This window comes from Periplaneta americana, chromosome 17 (genome assembly GCF_040183065.1).
Source record: "Periplaneta americana isolate PAMFEO1 chromosome 17, P.americana_PAMFEO1_priV1, whole genome shotgun sequence".
NCBI classification, from domain to species: domain Eukaryota; kingdom Metazoa; phylum Arthropoda; class Insecta; order Blattodea; family Blattidae; genus Periplaneta; species Periplaneta americana.
This window is the reverse complement of record NC_091133.1, coordinates 91,218,712-91,235,999: the sequence shown is the minus strand read 5'-3', so window position 1 is coordinate 91,235,999 and position 17,288 is coordinate 91,218,712. Positions and strand designations below refer to the sequence as shown.

General features: G+C 38.0%; 1 protein-coding gene and 1 non-coding gene across 8 annotated transcripts in view; both read left to right on the top strand.

Moving 5' to 3' along the window:
• Pde8 (phosphodiesterase 8) overlaps positions 1-17,288 on the top strand; it is a 770,548-nt gene that overhangs the window by 697,468 nt on the left and 55,792 nt on the right. For all 7 annotated transcript variants that reach the window (XM_069816063.1, XM_069816067.1, XM_069816070.1 and 4 more), the window contains one exon: positions 1,170-1,448. In XM_069816063.1, coding sequence (XP_069672164.1) covers positions 1,170-1,448 — 279 coding nt within the window. The remainder of the gene's footprint in view (positions 1-1,169; positions 1,449-17,288) is intronic.
• On the top strand, positions 12,245-12,431 carry LOC138693532 (U2 spliceosomal RNA). The gene has a single exon (XR_011330369.1). It is a non-coding gene; the product is annotated as a U2 spliceosomal RNA (small nuclear RNA).

Sequence of the window (17,288 nt, the reverse complement as noted above, 5' to 3'; positions counted from 1 at the left end):
ACATTTCATATTAGGCTAAACGTACGATTTCAAATTCTCTTCGGTTTTGGAACACAAAATTGTGAACCCACGTAATATTTTATCACGAACCGGCACTGGTCGGAAATGGTATCTTTCCACACGTTGGTAGACATATCACAATACCATTTATCTGCGAGTGAAATTACGAAAGATACGAGAGTAACAGTGAAAATTTCAAACATGGCCAAGAAATTCGGAGGAAAATATAATCTAGACCGCCGAAAGGCACTAACGGTTTGCCCAAGGTAGAAGGATAAAGAAAAGGCCACATAATTGTATCGTAAAGCCCCCCAGACGCAGTTTAGTGTAAAAGCTTACAGCATAGCACAGTTATGTTCCTGAATAAAAAAATAATATTTATACTCGACCATGCCGAAATGTAGTAATTATACACCTGGTAGCAGCCCTTTAATGGACCTCATTAAAGTACACCTATTCATTAAAGTTCAGGTTTTCCACCAATATGAAAGCAATATGAAAGCGCAAGTATCGATTATTCTCGGATATGCAATCGAAAGACAACTAGCGAAACGTCACGGAGGCTGGAAATCCAATACTGTCGCAGAAGGCTATGTTCTTTTACTATAATAATTAGCGTTAATTGTAAATAATATTCAAATAAACTCAATTTGTCATCTCGTTTTTCAATGTCTAAATCAATTTCCAGGTTATATCAAGATTAATGTTCATTTTACTCTCTAGATTATATCAAGGTCAATGATATTTGTTCCTCGGAAAAAATCAATACTTTCGCGTCTGCGCACATCTCACAATTGCAGAAGGTCACTTCCGCTCCCAGTCAGATAAGAATAATATGAATACTTATGAATAATTTCGAGTTAGAAAATATATGGTCGAGCATAAAAAGTCGTATGAAACTTGCCTATAATGGTAATTAAGACGCTCGTATGAAAATTATGAAACTCGCTTGCGGTCGTTTCATAAACATACTCGCGTCTTAATTACTACCATTATAGGCTCGTTGCATAATGTACTATTTTTCCGCCTACAAATGTAGATCAAACGTAGGGCGAAAAATGATTTAGTCGCGCCCATTTTCAAAAGCTCATGACCTTTATCGACCACAAGGTAAAACAGGAAAAACCATCAGCATAGTATTTTAAGCAGATCTCTGTGTTGTGTGCTAGGCCGCTCGTGTACCTGGGGATGAATCTAATGAATCACTTCGATGTGTCCTCGTCGCTGGGTTGTGACGAGAGCGTTCTACACAACTGGCTGGTCATCATCGAGATGAACTACAACTCCAAAAACTCGTATCACACGTCCACCCATGCTGCAGACGTCATGCAAGCCACTGCCGGCTTCCTGGAGAGGGAGCGCCTCAAACAGATCCTCGACCCGCTGGACGAAGCCGCCTGCCTCGTAGCTGCAGCGGCCCACGACGTCGATCACCCGGGGAAGTCCAGGTCTGTACCATATATTTTCATATTAATCCAGTTCATAGAGACTAGTCTCCATCAGCATTTTTCTTAGTATTCTTGAAATTATATATTTATCTTTCTTAATGCATAGAGACTAGTCTCCAACAGCATTTTTCTTAGTATTCTTCAAATTATATATTTATCTTTCTTAATGCATAGAGACTAGTCTCCATCAGCATTTTTCTTAATATTCTTCAAATTACAATATTTACCTTTCTTAATGCATAGAGACTAGTCTCCATCAGCATTTTTCTTAATATTCTCCAAATTATATATTTATCTTTCTTAATGCATAGAGACTAGTCTCCATCAGCATTTTTGTTAATATTCTTTATATATTTATCGTTCTTAAGGAGACACTCAACTTAAAAATTGGAGAGAAAGTGTCATAGAAATGAGAAATTAAATTTCTACACTAATTTACGTGACAGAACTAAATCAATATGCAGAATTGTTCCCCTATTCATTGAGAAGTCACAGTAAAATGCACAAAGCCAAAAAATAAAAAATGATAATTAAAAGTGATATTTCAATTAATGATTGATTAGAAATTGAAATTTTTTTTTTTTTTGAAAAGTATTGGATCTAATGAGCTAAGATTTTGCATTCTACTTTCCATGTGTATATTAAACTTTTTCTCCAAATTTGAAAAAGATTGGTCAAATAGGAAAAAAGTTCCAAAATATAGTTGAGTGTCCCCTTAATGCATAGAGGCTAATCTCCATCAGCATTTTTCTTAATATTCTTCAAATTACATATTTATCTTTCTTAATGCATAGAGACTAGTCTCCATCAGCATTTTTCTTAATATTCTTCAAATTATATATTTATCTTTCTTATTGCATAGAGACTAGTCTCCATCAGCATTTTTCTTAATATTCTTCAAATTATATATTTATCTTTCTTAATGCATAGAGACTAGTCTCCATCAGCATTTTTCTTAATATTCTCCAAATTATATATTTATCTTTCTTAATGCATAGAGACTAGTCTCCATCAGCATTTTTCTTAATATTCTTCAAATTATATATTTATCTTTCTTAATGCATAGAGACTAGTCCCCATCAGCATTTTTCTTAATATTCTCCAAATTATATATTTATCTTTCTTAATGCATAGAGACTAGTCTCCATCAGCATTTTTCTTAATATTCTCCAAATTATATGTTTATCTTTCTTAATGCATAGAGACTAGTCTCCATCAGCATTTTTCTTAATATTCTTCAAATTATATACAAGGACATCATTTTATTTTTATTAACATTTTCAATATTAACCTGGCTATACCTTTGGATTAACGTTTGAGAACCGGAAAAAAAGTTTGCTACCCCCTTCCACGACTGGAGATCGATGATACTGGCGTAATATACAATCAAATCACTTTACTAGGTATAGGAGGTAAGAAAAGTAGTTCACCCATTTACGTAAACTAGAAAATATCGCAATTTTGAGTTTGATCATTTTCATTAGGTTTTTCTTTAATCAAAATACAATGCAGTATTAACAATAAGTGTTTTTACTCACGAACTGAATTATCCATGCGAACGTTTCATTATGCAGTGTATATTATACTGTCTATAGCACATTAGCGTACGATATAGAGAATGAAGTTAAATTTAAAATAATCATAATATGGATATTTAAACACATTTTTGAAAATGGTGACCGTTCATTTCGATACAGGCTTCAGTTCTTTTGTGCATATTATCGCAATATATACTATTGCATCTAATTCCAATTACCAGTTTCGTCCTTCGTACTAGTAACTCATGTTGAAATAATTCTGTACCTACTTTATAAAAAGGGTACCTTAATTACTGTAAATTCAATCTTCACTTCTGCCCGACCCGCACAGATAAAATTGCTCAAACATGCTATCTACTGTCCGTCCAAGTGGTTATGTCGCAAGATCATAGAAAGGGAGGAAATCACGTGACAGTTAATTACATAAAGATGCCCTTTTATTTAAGTTATTTTAAATAGTTGTATAATATTACTAGTCTTTACAGAGGGGCGAGCAGAAGCAGGCGGGGGAAATCGTGATGCAATGTAGGTAAACGGACGGCAGTACCTGTGCGAAAATATGATTCAATATTGAAAGCTCTTTCGTCACTGGAAAACGCGAACATTTTTCTGGAACGTACTATACTCACTAACTCAGTACTGCTTACTATATGCGGCCTTGGTTCTATGAGGAGGACAGTTGGGACTTCATTAGTAGAATGGGTGGGAATGAAGTACAGTCAAAATCTCAGGTACAAGAAAATTGAAGTAAAAATAAAATGATGTCCCTGTATTTATCTTTCTTAATGCATAGAGGCTAGTCTCCATTAGCAAATGTCTCAATGTTCTTTTTTCAATTTTTGTCTATCTCATTATGCAGTATGGATTAGGAGTGGATGGTGGGACAAGGTCACGCATAATATATCACTGTTGTAGTCTCATTGTGCTGAGTGAAAAATATGGCCGAACATTTTGCCTGAAGTCCTCTATCAGACATAGGGGCCGTAAACCTAGGACACAGGTTTACGTTATCTAATTCCATTCCGGAGAAACCCATGCTAAGAACTTTTATGGTTTGAATCAGAGAATTTTAAATCCAACAGTTGACATGGTAACAACTAGAAAATCAAGGACGACATATCTGCTCGCATACAACAACTCCACAAGCAGTTGTAATTTATTATTCTAGCAAGTAATATCTACTTACCTACTCCATTCCTACATATTAATCTCCATCAGCTTACCTCTTATAATGACGAATGAGTAAGTTAGAAATTGAGCTAGCGGCCTACATCTTTCAATGAAGCGCTTGAAGCTATCGCCACTATCGTCAAGGTGATCGATGCTCGGAGAAGCAAAACAAAGAAGCAGCAGAGCAGAGCTTCGTTGTGCAATTTTTTGTTTGGAAAAAGATGTGGCAGGAAATTATATTTATAAAGAAATGCTGCGAGTGTATGGTGAACATTGTCTGTTGCGTTAAGCTGTACACATTGGTACAGAAGTTCTCTGAAGGGCAGACAAGTATCGGACACCGAGTCGGTCGGCTACTGGAAATTATCACGGAAGCAAATGTGCAACAAGAGGGCGAATTGATCTGAGCAGACAGAATTAAGGGAACGATAATTCAGCCGGGATAGTCACGGATGATGAGTCTTGTGTGCATTATTACCAGCCTGAGAAAAAGCCTACATTAGTGCTCAGCCCAAATCAGCAATGGGACACACGGACAGAGGTGTTGCTTACTTAAACTGCTGCTTCTTTTATTTCGCCCGTGTGCACGTAACACTCCCATCTAGTGGAGACAGATTTAGGCATCTCATTAAAAAATTGTAGGTCGCTACTTACTTTCTTGTAATATTCTAATTCCAAATTACATCCACTCCATTCATACAGACTAATTTCTGAAAATCTTCTCCTTAATATTCTTCCGTTATGTTATAGAGTTATGTGCAATGCTTCCGGGATCGGCCCACTTAATCCTTATCATGTAGTTTGTGGTTGATATGGCTGATTGTGTGCATGTTGATTACAGTAATAAAATTATCTAAGATGTGTGCGAATGCTTGGCGGAATTTTATGATTCCTATTAATTCTCTGCGATTTCAGATGTATTTATTGTACGACATAAGTATTGGAAGTGTGTTTGTGCGAAAGAATATGTAGTAGCGTTAGGGAGGTTAAATGAACCCTACAAAATTCTAAGTACAGCAGCACTGGCCGATCCTCTGAACAGCTAGGCTCAAGAGAAAAGTATTTAAATATTATTGACACTGTAACCTAATCTCCTACACCTCGTCACATATAAATCCCAAGTATTCTCATTCACTACAGCGGAAAGAACAACTTGATTACATGTGCTCATATCCGCAGCTTCCGTCCCTACGGATATATAATTATCACATTGCCATACAGACTCATTAAAATGACCATCTAGTAACGAGTGATTCCATTATTCTAAAAACGTTGTACCTTACCTCGCCACCGTTTGGATTCATGATGTAGTGATAGTGTGTTCGACTGGAGCAGAGCGAGTCATAGTCAACATAATTTCAATTATTGTAGGTAATATACTGAGTGTTCATTTCAAAGTGTGTCATGACGTCACTGTTGTTGGGTCACCGATTTGAAGCGAGTTTCAGCTTTTATGTTAGAGAAGTTGCCTATTATTTAAGGCGTTCTTCAATCTGAACTTGAGAACGTGTACAGTATAACTTGAACGTCGTAGCAACAGATGGCGGTCTGTACGGTCTGTGTGCTACCATAACCTCTTTCGAACTGTGTTTTGCGCCGGCAAGTCGTACGCAGGGTATTTGTTATCATCGGTTGCGTACGGTAACATTCCACAACACAAATCAAATGCTCCGTGTCCATGTTGACCGTCGAAGTTAATGTCAACAAATACGTAAGTAATCGTCTTAACCCTCTCCACATATCCCGACTGTACGTATTTCCAAACAGTTCACATTCCTGCCACTACCGGCGTTACCGTACGTATCGGGACGTACTCTTCAGAATGAACGCCGTACTTGCTAGGCAACTTATCTGCCTCTTAGGTTATACACCTCTGCGGAAGTGTAGAAAGATTGAATTCTCTAGGCTCATCGGCTAGCCACATGACTGCATACAGCGAGCCATGACACATTTTGAACTGAACACCCAGTAGTGGTTTTTCTCAGAATGGAGCGTCACGTCTCCGCTGTGAAAGCTGCTGACTAAGTTAATAGCCGTTCGAGACAATTGAAAATTAAATTAGTTAAATCAGAAATCTAAAGAAACTTTGCAAGCTGAAACGGTTTATGTGAGACGATAAAAAGAATGCGAAGTAATATTATATTGTAGTTTATGACAATTTGCGAAATGAATAGAGAAGCCTAATATTATTCAGATAGTGAGTGACTTGTGTCGGGGATGTTGTGAAATAAGTTGAAGTTGGACAATGAATTTAGATTTGTGGGCACGGGTTAACGTTGGTTGTTGGGATGAATGAATCGCTCAGTAATTCTGAAGCTATGATTTTCAAAGGCATAATTGAGGAGCGTTTTTGCAAAAGTCGATAGATGCAGAATTTTTCGAAAGTGAGTTACATACGGATATCGTATATTTTCTTCCTCCGGAATCGATCTATGAAATCAGATTTACCAAAACTTGATTAATACCGTATGTGGAGACTACCAAACCTTCCAGGTTTTTTTTTCAAAACTCGATAGATCCTGTCACTTAGTGTAATTTCTGTAAAATCTTGATTTCTGCATCTATCGACTTTTGCAAAAACGCTCCTCAATTGCGAAATCTATGGGAAAAATAGTGTGAACGAGTGCTTTAAATGTCGGTGAATATTCGCTGCGTAGTGGCAACGTATTGCGAGCGTTTAAGTGCTCAAGCTCAACACGGTCGAAATATGGTTCATAGAAACTATAATAACACCAATGAATGTTGCAATGCAGTGAATTCTGTGTAGTTACCCTCTGTTGTTAGACCAGTTGTCTCAAGAGCTGGACGTGCTGTCGCTCTGCTTGAATGAAATTAAGCTGAACTCTGTCTCTTTCTTTTCTTTTTCCTTTATCACAAAAAGTTAAATATTTAAGGATATGATTGTCGTTTCTATAGGTGCGGTAACCACGGTTAGATTTTCGATCGCTCTATTAAGAGTTAATGCGTTAGAGGTGCGAGGCCTATCGTAGGCAGCAGCAGTAGCAAGTTCACTGTACTTGCGCGAGAATAACTCCGACAGCATTCGCTAGAGGGCAGGCATACGTAATGTAGACACACGCCATTACAATTTATTATCTGTTTTGTGATTAATTGAAATACAAGTGATATGCGCAACCTATTCGAAAGATATGGCAGTATAGCTTTAGCGAGAGTCCCTTTAGAAGATGGTGTATCGAATTGCATATCTAAATGGAGCGGAGTTTGTTAATAACCCGTATATGGTAGGTGCTGTTGTAGATTTAAATAGATCCCGACGGCATCTGATCGGTTTTTCTTGTCGGTCTTTTGAGTGAGATCGGAGCGACAGCTGTCTTCTCGGCCTTTTGGCTAAGATCAGAGTGTATTGAAAAAAAAAAAAAGACAAAGAACAATTTAATTATTGTCCTGCTGCATATTATATTATTATTATTGTGCATATTTTTGTATTTACAAGTATTATCTCAATAAATTTAATCTGTATATTGTGCATACTCTTGTATTTACAAGTATTATCTAAATAAATTTAATATGGGACTGCTCCTCAGTCTATTATCCAAGATGAACTTCTGTTGATCTCTCATCTCTGACTTTGTTTGTTGGGCGTTTAGCTGAGATGGCGTGACGGAAATATTCATCATAAGCCTTAACTTTGTTGTTCGGTTTTCGGCTTATATCCGAATGTAGTATTTGCGACTTTCTTGGGCTTTTGCCTGAGATGTGGTAGAAAGTGTTCATCATATCCGATCTAACTCGTGGCCTGGCCTTCTGACTGAGATGAACATGCAGGCCTACTATATGCGGTTGCTACTTGGATTTAGGTTGATTTTGAATTCGCAACAATAATATAAAGAAATTGAGAGCAATTCTATTATTGTTTTTATTTCTTTCTTGACAGTATGTCGTGCATTTGACGTTAAAAATAGAAATATGACACAACGTATGCGAGTCGTTCGTTGCCTAGACTTTGGAATTTGGTATCGGAGGGCAGTTAGGGGTTCGATGTACATACGTAAGCTGGCGCAATTGCGTGAGTTTTGAGAGCAATGATAATAAATCGCCTGCGGGATTTTACTCTCCCGGGTAGCCGATAATTGGATACTTTAAAGTAGAAAGGTGCATAGTGCCAAAATCATAGAAAACGAAATTATTATGCAGAAAAGTGCAATGTATCTCGGAGGATGATGTATGAAAGAGGCTACATCCACTTGTGTTTCTTAAACGAGATATTTAGATGTTACGTTGCCTGCACCATGCAGTTGCAGACGGTAAGCGCCCTGTTGAGCTGCATCATAGAATGAAATGGATCTTTAATAGGTCATGTTTGTGCCCAAACTTACACACAGCGAAATGTTTTACAGATGTCAGCTTTCACGTTATAACTTTGGAGTTTGTGTATGTGATACAATGCTGTCTTATATGTGAATGGGGGATGAAAGCATCGCGAGTAGAGGTGCCAATGAGATTGCTTCGTGTGTACTAAAACTGATGAATATGGACATAACAAAAAAGAAGAATCTGATAACTGTGCAGCTGAAAACAAAAATCGTGTAATGGTTTTCATGTATCTCTTTTTAGTTGCCATTGGTTTATTTGAGCACATAGAACAACATTTCCTTCTCAGCGGCCACAGTTTCTTGCAATGCGATTCTGATTTCGCTTTGATTGAAAAACGACAGAAAGTGACAAAAGCCTTCATTCCTAGTGACCTCCTTAAAATTGTACAAGACTCTAAATTTGTAAATCCATTTCAAACCGTTTCAATGCTAGAGTCATATTTCCTTAATATGCAAGATGTTGCTGATCAACAAATTTCCATCAAGAACTTGAATATTTCTAAGGCATGTTGCATTCAGTATGATGTTAGTCAAGCAGGTAGTGTTTCTGTGAAATAGTCCCAAGATAATGAAGCAGTGCATACCATTAAAGTGCTTAAAAAGAAAAAAAAACATGAAAGACGTGCAGTCAGCATTGTTTCAAGTTAAAGCATAAAATAGGGAAATTACTGAAGAAAAGAAGGGGGATCTACTAGCAATGACTCCCTATCTTCCAAATGAGGAGCATAGGCAGTTCTACAGGCATATCTGTGAGTAAAAATTGCTCCAGAATATGAAAAAAATAGGTATTGGACTTTGCACCTTTCTACTGCAACTACCCATTACTTAACCCTTTTCACAATCTGTGTTATATAATTAAATATGGAGAAATAATGTCTTCACATACCACTATTACTAATGAGTAAACACTGTACTATTGCTGTTTTCTATCAGTAAAAAAAAAACATGACACAAATATGTGTAGGCCTACAACTATTCTTGTAGCTACATTTTTATTATCTTATAACAATGTTTCATTTTGGCACTTTGCACCCTTCTACTTTAAAGTATCCAATTATAAATGCATCGACTGAAGTTCGGTAACCCTGCCGTTCCAAGTGATAGGCTATAAATTTCTTAATGTCAGAATTTGTAATGACATGCGGTTTCGGAAGCCATGGGTATCCCTGTTTAAAACAGAATAGCTGCGTTGAGAAAAAGTACAGACTTCTCGTCCCTGTGAACAAGAAAGAATCATGTCAGGTGTTCCGTGGTTGGTCAGGGTACGCCAAGCTCGTTACTGTGGCGTCACAGCGGAATTGATAAATAGAAGAAGAAGACGGAGACGAAGAGGAGAAGAAGTGTGGTGTGGACAGTATTAAACTGGAAATGGTAAAGGATAGATTGACTGTCATTAGAAATACTAAATAGGATTTAATATTTGTTATCGGTTGTGAGGAGCAATTTGATGAGAATTTGTGAAAAGAAAAATGACATAAATGCATTTAAATCGTAAAATTTGTAACTGTAATCAGAATTCTTAGTACATGTACTTAATGTAATTATACAGGAAGAAGCGAATGAATGTGTGAGCTTGTAATGAGGGAATGTTTGTCAATTTGGTGGTAACGATCTTAACCTGTACTGCCGTTATGTAAGAAACAGTTGATATGGAACATGGGAGATCTCGTGTACATAGATACGCATTTTCCAGACACACTGAGTTTAGAGTACTAATAACGTTAGGTAGAAACTTAATATGTTTTTGTTCAGATTGGGAATCATTTTGGAATGAATGTTTGAGGACGTCATGTTACCCATTTGAAATGAAGAAGAAGGAGCCGAGGAGACCTAGCCTCTTACATCAGCACTGGGATGTGTTGTAAATGTTATTGTTGATTTAGTAGCCTACAGCATGCATCATAGCGGAATAAATGTTCGGGTTGATCATAGTCTAGTCGTTATATAATAATCCGTGGCACGACAGCCCATGAGGGACCATGACCGAGCAACCGGCTGGTGAACTCACGTCAACATGCCGAAGTAGAGGTGGACGATCATCCAACCAAAATGGAAGTATCGTGTGGTTAGCACGATGAATCCCCCAGCCGTTATAGAGCTGGCTTTATTTCGCTACATATCGTAGCTCTCCAAGTGCACCACGATGCTGGGTGCGCACCGGTCCCATACAATGGCCGAAGACATGAGGACTCGGAATAGCCCGGATTCCATGACGGGAATCCTAGGCAGGATGCCTTGGACCACGGCGCGGGACCTAGTTTAATAGGGATACTCGCGTATTATGCGCGAGGGTAACGCCAACCGCAGGCGCTAGATGGCAGACACACGTAATGTGCACGCGTGGCATTATAATTCATTGTATTTCGTAATTAATTTTACTTGATATCCGAATGCAGGCGACGTGCGCACTCTGAATGCGCATGAGACGAAAGTAGGTCTGTGCAGAGAGTCTTGCTATGATATTTTGTAATGAATTTAATTTCTGAGGCCAGCGGGTTATGTTCGTGTCCCGTATGTAACAGGCGTCGTTGTAAGCTTAATTGCGTCGAGACGGGTGTTGTTTGGCATCGCTTCTCGGCCTTTTGGCTAAAATCAAAGTGTAGTAGACGATGATAAGATGGCGAGAGTTCCTCGCCGTGCAGAACGTAGCCCATGTTGAGCTGGGTGACCGCCCGGATGATCGACTCCATCACGATGTTGAATACTATTGGGCTCAGTGGGCAGCCCTGCTTCACTCCTGCAGCAACTTCCACGTCGTCGGTCAGGCCCTCGGAGCTTCTGATGTTGATGGTGCTACCGTCGTAGAGTTTCTGCACGACTCGGATCGAATCTTCCCCCAGGCCAATCCAGCGGAGGCAGTCCCAGATGGTGGAGTGTGGGACTGAGCAGAACGCGTTTTGCAGATCGAGCCAAGCGACTGCAATTTCTGTTCGGTTGCGCCTCGCGTTCTGGATGGCTGTTTGAAGCACAAAGTTATGCTCAATACAGCCCTCGTAAGGATAAAGCCCTTCTGCGCTAGGGAGATCCGGTCGTGCCGACAGGACCACTCCGTGAGCCTTGCTGCGATGCACGACGCATGGAGCTTGCCCACCGTGTTGGAGAGTGCGATGGGGCGCCAATTCGAAATATCCTCCTCCGCCCCCTTCTTGTGAAGTAGAATGGTGGTCGACCGCTTCCAGTCCGCCGGGATGTGGTCGAGGCGGCGGACTGCGTTGAATAGGGCGGAGATGAAATGGCACCCGGGGTCGAATCGGCGCTAGTCTCCGTACCGCAGGTTGTCAGATCCGGGTACGGTGTCTTGACATCTACGGAGCCGGTTCCAGACTTCCTCCGGGGTGAACGGTGGGCTCAGCGGGTCCTTGTCTTAGGGGGAGTCGAGGATCGGCAGCTCTGCAGGGGCGGGCAGCTCCTCGCGATCACGACGCCTAAATACTGCGGAGAAGTGATCATATAGCTCCGCTTTCTGGAGCTGACAGTAAGGCGATTTGCTGGCAGTAATCTCGCGGAATGCCCGTCCCCTGTTGCGTCGATACAACCGCTGAATCCTCGATGCCGATGCGGGGTCGTATGCGTCTCCTGATTGTCTCCGACGTCGTCGTCTCCTCGGGTCCGTGCGTTGGCGATGTGGTGCCGGTTCTATAATTGTTCTATTGATATATATTTTTTATTCTTAAAGCACTGAAAACTGAGAAAAAAAACAAAGAACAATTTAATTATTGTCCTGTTACCTATTATATTATTATTGTGCATAATCTTGTATTTACAAGTATTTTATAAATAAATTTAATCTCTTCTTATCAGCTTAATATCTGATACGCCCTGCATTGCAGGACCAGAATATTAAACTGATTTTTGGAAAATGACGGAGTGCTAGGAGCTTGCTCCACCTCTGTCACGGTTTGGACCGGTATTGCAGTGCTTCCGGGATCGGCCCACTTAATCGTTATCATGTAGTTTGTGGTTGATTGTATGTATGTATGTTGATTGCGGTAATAAAATTGCGTAAGATGTCTGCGGATGCTTGGCGGAATTTTACGATTCGTATAAATTCTCTGCGATATCAGATGTACAGGGACATCATTTTATTTTTACTTCAATTTTTATTGTACTTGAGTTTTTGAATGTACTTCACTCCCACCCCTTCTACTAAGGAAGTTCCAACTCCACACAGAACCAAGACCGCAGATAGTAAGCAGTACTGAGTTACTGAGTATAGTACGTTCCAGAAATATGTTCGCGTTTTCCAGTGACGAAAGAGCTTTCAATATTGAATCATATTTTCGCACAGGTACTGTCCGTTTGCCTACGTCGCATCCCGATTTCCCCCACCTGCTTCTGCTCGCCCCTCTGTAATAGCTGGGCTGTCTTAGCTCTTTTCTGAAAACATTAATTTCTCTTAGGAATTGGAAGTTTACGTAATATTATACAGCTGTTTAATTTAACTTAAATAAAAGGGCCTCGTTAAGTAATTAACTGTCACGTGATTTCCTCCCTTTCTACAATCCTGCGGCATAACCACTTGGACGGACAGTAGATAGCATGTCTGAGTAATTTTATATTTTCGGGTCGGGCAGAAGTGAAGATTGAATTTACAGTAAGTAGAGTAGGTACAGAATTATTTCAACATGAGTTACTAGTACGAAGGACGAAACTGGCAATTGGAATTAGATGCAATAGTCTATAGTGCGATAATATGCACAAAAGAACTGAAGCCTGTATCGAAATGAACGGCCACCATTTTCAAAATTGTGTTTAAATATTCATATTATGACTATTTTTCAATTTAACTTCTTTCTCTTTATTGTACGCTAATGTGCTGTAGACAGTATAATATACACTACATAATGAATACGTTCGCATGGATAACTCACTTCGTGAGTAAAAACACTTATTCTTAATACAGTACCTGTACTTTGATTAAAGAAAAACCTAATGAAAATTATCAACCTCAAAATCGCGATATTTCCTAGTTTACGTAAATGGTTGAACTACTTTTCTTCCTTCCTATACCTAGTAGAGTGATTTGTGTTTTACGCCAGTATCATCGAACTCCAGTCTTGGAGGGGGGAGTAAGCGGTGTTTCCGGTTCTCTAAAGGTATAGACAGGTTAATATTAAAAATGTTAGTAAAAATAAAATGATGTCCCTGTATTTATTGTACGACACAAGTATTGGAAGTGTGTTCGTGCGAAGGAATATGTAGTAGCGTTAGGGACGTTAAATGAACCCTACAAAATTCTAAGTACAGCAGCACTGGCCGATCCCCTGAACAGCTAGGTTGAAGGGAAAAGTATTTAAATATTATTGACACTGTAACCTAATCTCCTACACGTGGTCACAAATAAATCCCAAGTATTCTCATTCGCTACAGCGGAAAGAACAACTTGATTACATGTGCTCATATCCGCAGCTTCCGTCCCTACGGATATATATCACATTGCCATGCAGACTCATTAAAATGAACATCTAGTAACGAGTGATTCCATTATTCTAAAAACGTTGTACCTTACCTCGCCACCGTTTGGATTCATGATGTAGTGATATTGTGTTGGACTGGAGCAGAGCGAGTCATAGTCAACATAATTTCAATTATTGTAGGTAATAGAGTGGTTTTTCTCAGAATGGAGCGTCACGTCTCCCCTGTGGGGAAAGCTGCTGACGAAGTTAACAACCGTTCCAGACAATTGAAAATTAAATTAGTTAAATCAAAAATCTAAAGAAACTCTGCAAGCTTAAACGGTTTATGTGAGACGATAAAAAGAGATGCGAAGTAATATTAGCCTATATTGTAGTTTATGACAATTTGCGAAATGAATAGAGAAGCCTAATATTATTCAGATAGTGAGTGACTTGTGTCGGGGATGTTGTGAAAGAAGTTGAAGTTGGACAATCAATTTAGATTTGTGGGCACAGGTTAACGTTGATTACTAGAGTCATTATGAGGATTCTGCTTAATAGCATCATATTATATTTTTATTTCTTTGCGACACATAGCGCACACCTTTTGTTCCTGTTTTAAATCAGGAAATACATTAAGCATCCACGATATAACACTTCTTAAATTTTTCCTCTAATTACAGTGCCCTGATTTCTCGAAGGGATTGCAGCAAACATAGGCCTATAACTTAAAACGCGACTCCATTACATCGCACAAAACTACCACATACTACGAAAACTAACGACACTGAACTTGAAACAGATTGCACGTTTTGTATAAATTGAAGACTGTATAAACTGCCACTCATGACGGCCTGACAGATCGATGACGCAGCTTATCAGACAAGTAGGAACTCGTGCGCTTGCAGTGTTGGTGTAAGACGGGGTTAAGTGCTACAAACCAATACATTGATATATTTTTTTATTGATATTCCCGAAACGTTTCCAAAATGAAACTTACACCAAGGGGAGGATACTCTTACCTCTATAACAAACATAACGTTGATTGTTGTGATGAATCATGTCAAGTGTTTCGTGGTTGTTCAGGGTACTCTAACTCGTTACCGTAGCTTTATAGTGGAATTAATAAATAGAGGCAGAGTTGTTTGGACAAATTTGATTGGAAATGGTAAAGAGTGACTGTCATTAGTAATACTGATTAAGATTTCATATATCTTATCGGTTGCAAAAAGCGATTTGATGAGGATTCGTGAAAAGAGAAATGACATAAATGTATTTAAATCGCAAACTTTGTAACTGTAATATAATTAAACACGAAATAAATATGTTTGCGAAGTTTATATTCCATATTGGAAGGACATGAATATATATCACATTTACATAGGTGTAAAAATGGTCGTTTTTGAGTAACTTGGAGAAGTAACACGTGAATGTTTCTGAACTCAAGCAGGTGACTTGTAATAATGATGATGATGATGATGATGATGATAATAATAATAACAATATTATTATTGTTAATATTATTATTATTATTATTATTATTATTATTATTATTATTATTATTATTATTATTATTATCATCATTTGCCATTAAGTTCAATTGATATTTCTAATTTAATATGCTGCTTTAAGGAGCATAATTGTTTTTTTCATTTTTCGGAATTAATTGTGGATATTACGTACTAATTTATTTTCTGTCAATATTTAATGTAAAATATTTTAATAGAGCTATGTAATCTGTCGTATAATTATGCCTCCATAACGAGATAACAAATTTCTAAATGCATGCTAGTGAAAGAATTTTCACAGTTAGCCCATATGGAACCCATTCATGAACTTTTGCACATAATTATTGGAGCATTATTTATAGATGTAGGCTATGTATATTCTATCTGACAGAAAAACAATTATTGGATCTTACTTATTTCTCTGTATTTCATCATAATATGAAGTTTCCGGTGATTAAAAATATAACAATTCCATTTTTTTAAATATATTATCATCTTTTCCAGCCACAGGATTTAGACCATCTGACCTGTTCCAATTTCAAAGAATAATAATTCTCATCTAGTTATAGGGTCATTCCATATCAAATCAACAAGGCACTCAACCCGACCGACTCAGATTTCTTTCAAAATTTGGGGGTTTGTTTGACCTGCTGCGCTAACTAAATCTGCCGAGTTTCATATGTCCTGTGCTTTTCGTTTTCTGTCAGTGGCGTTTCAAACATGAAGAAAACTCACATTTTTGTAAGCACACCGCTTCAATTAAAATTATATATCTCAACAACGTCTCCAGATAAATTTACAAAAATTGGGTGATACATTCTTAATATGTGATAGTTTTTATTACTTATATTGTTTTCTGCATGTATTCAATTACACTAAGAAAACATGGTGAAACAATTTCATATATTCATATTTAAAAATGCGGGGGTTCTATTTTAAGGAAAAAAATATATAGTACGCCTCAATTAGTGATATAATGAACTCATAAGTTTCAACTTGGAATCTTCATAGGTTATAAAGATAAAAATTATTATGTCACAGCAAGCGTAAGCTAACCGTATAAGTCGCGATAATTATGTCCCACACATTCGTTGTATTTAATTATATTTGATTATATTCTTGAATGTCGCTATGTAATTTAACATGTAGTACATAATTCGAATTTTTTTAATTATTACCTGAAATAAATTATTGTCACATGGATTTTGTTAAACCTGAAGTTCTGTAAGAAATGCTTACCTTTCATTGCTGAGATGAAATAGCCTGATCATCTTTCCAGACAGGATGCTGCGTTGTTTCAACTGCATTTTAAAACTGCTTAGCAAGTATAATACCCATCCTAAACAGCAGGACTGTATGACACTTGTGTTCCAGGCACTGCGGTGGATTTTGCAAATCGAAGAGCAAGCATTTTTTCCTCTTCAGTATAGCCTTTTTTAGTCACATAAACGGTATTAATGTTTGGGAGATGATGCCTTGTCCAGTCGTACAATTCCCTAGGTGTAGTTATTTATTTATCGGATGGTCTCTGCAAACTAGCACAAGCCGCAAACCTTTTAAGTGTCCCACCTACAACGTCGCATGCTCTTTTGCCATGCGATGTGCAAAAATAATGCAATTCTGTTGGAAATCCAAAATCTTCTTCATGTAATTTGAGGTTCAGGAATTTTTTTCCTATTTTTATACATAACTTTTGTGGTGAATTACAGATGTTAAGATGGAAAGTATAAAGAAAAATTTTCTTGAAATCCACGTACACCTGAAACTTTAATAAATTGCTTCCGGCATAAGTTTTACATTCTGACAGGGCACAAACACAGACAGTATAGTCCACTAACTCCAGCTAGAATACAATTTCTTGGTCAGGGTTAGAATTTTTAAACACTGTATATAA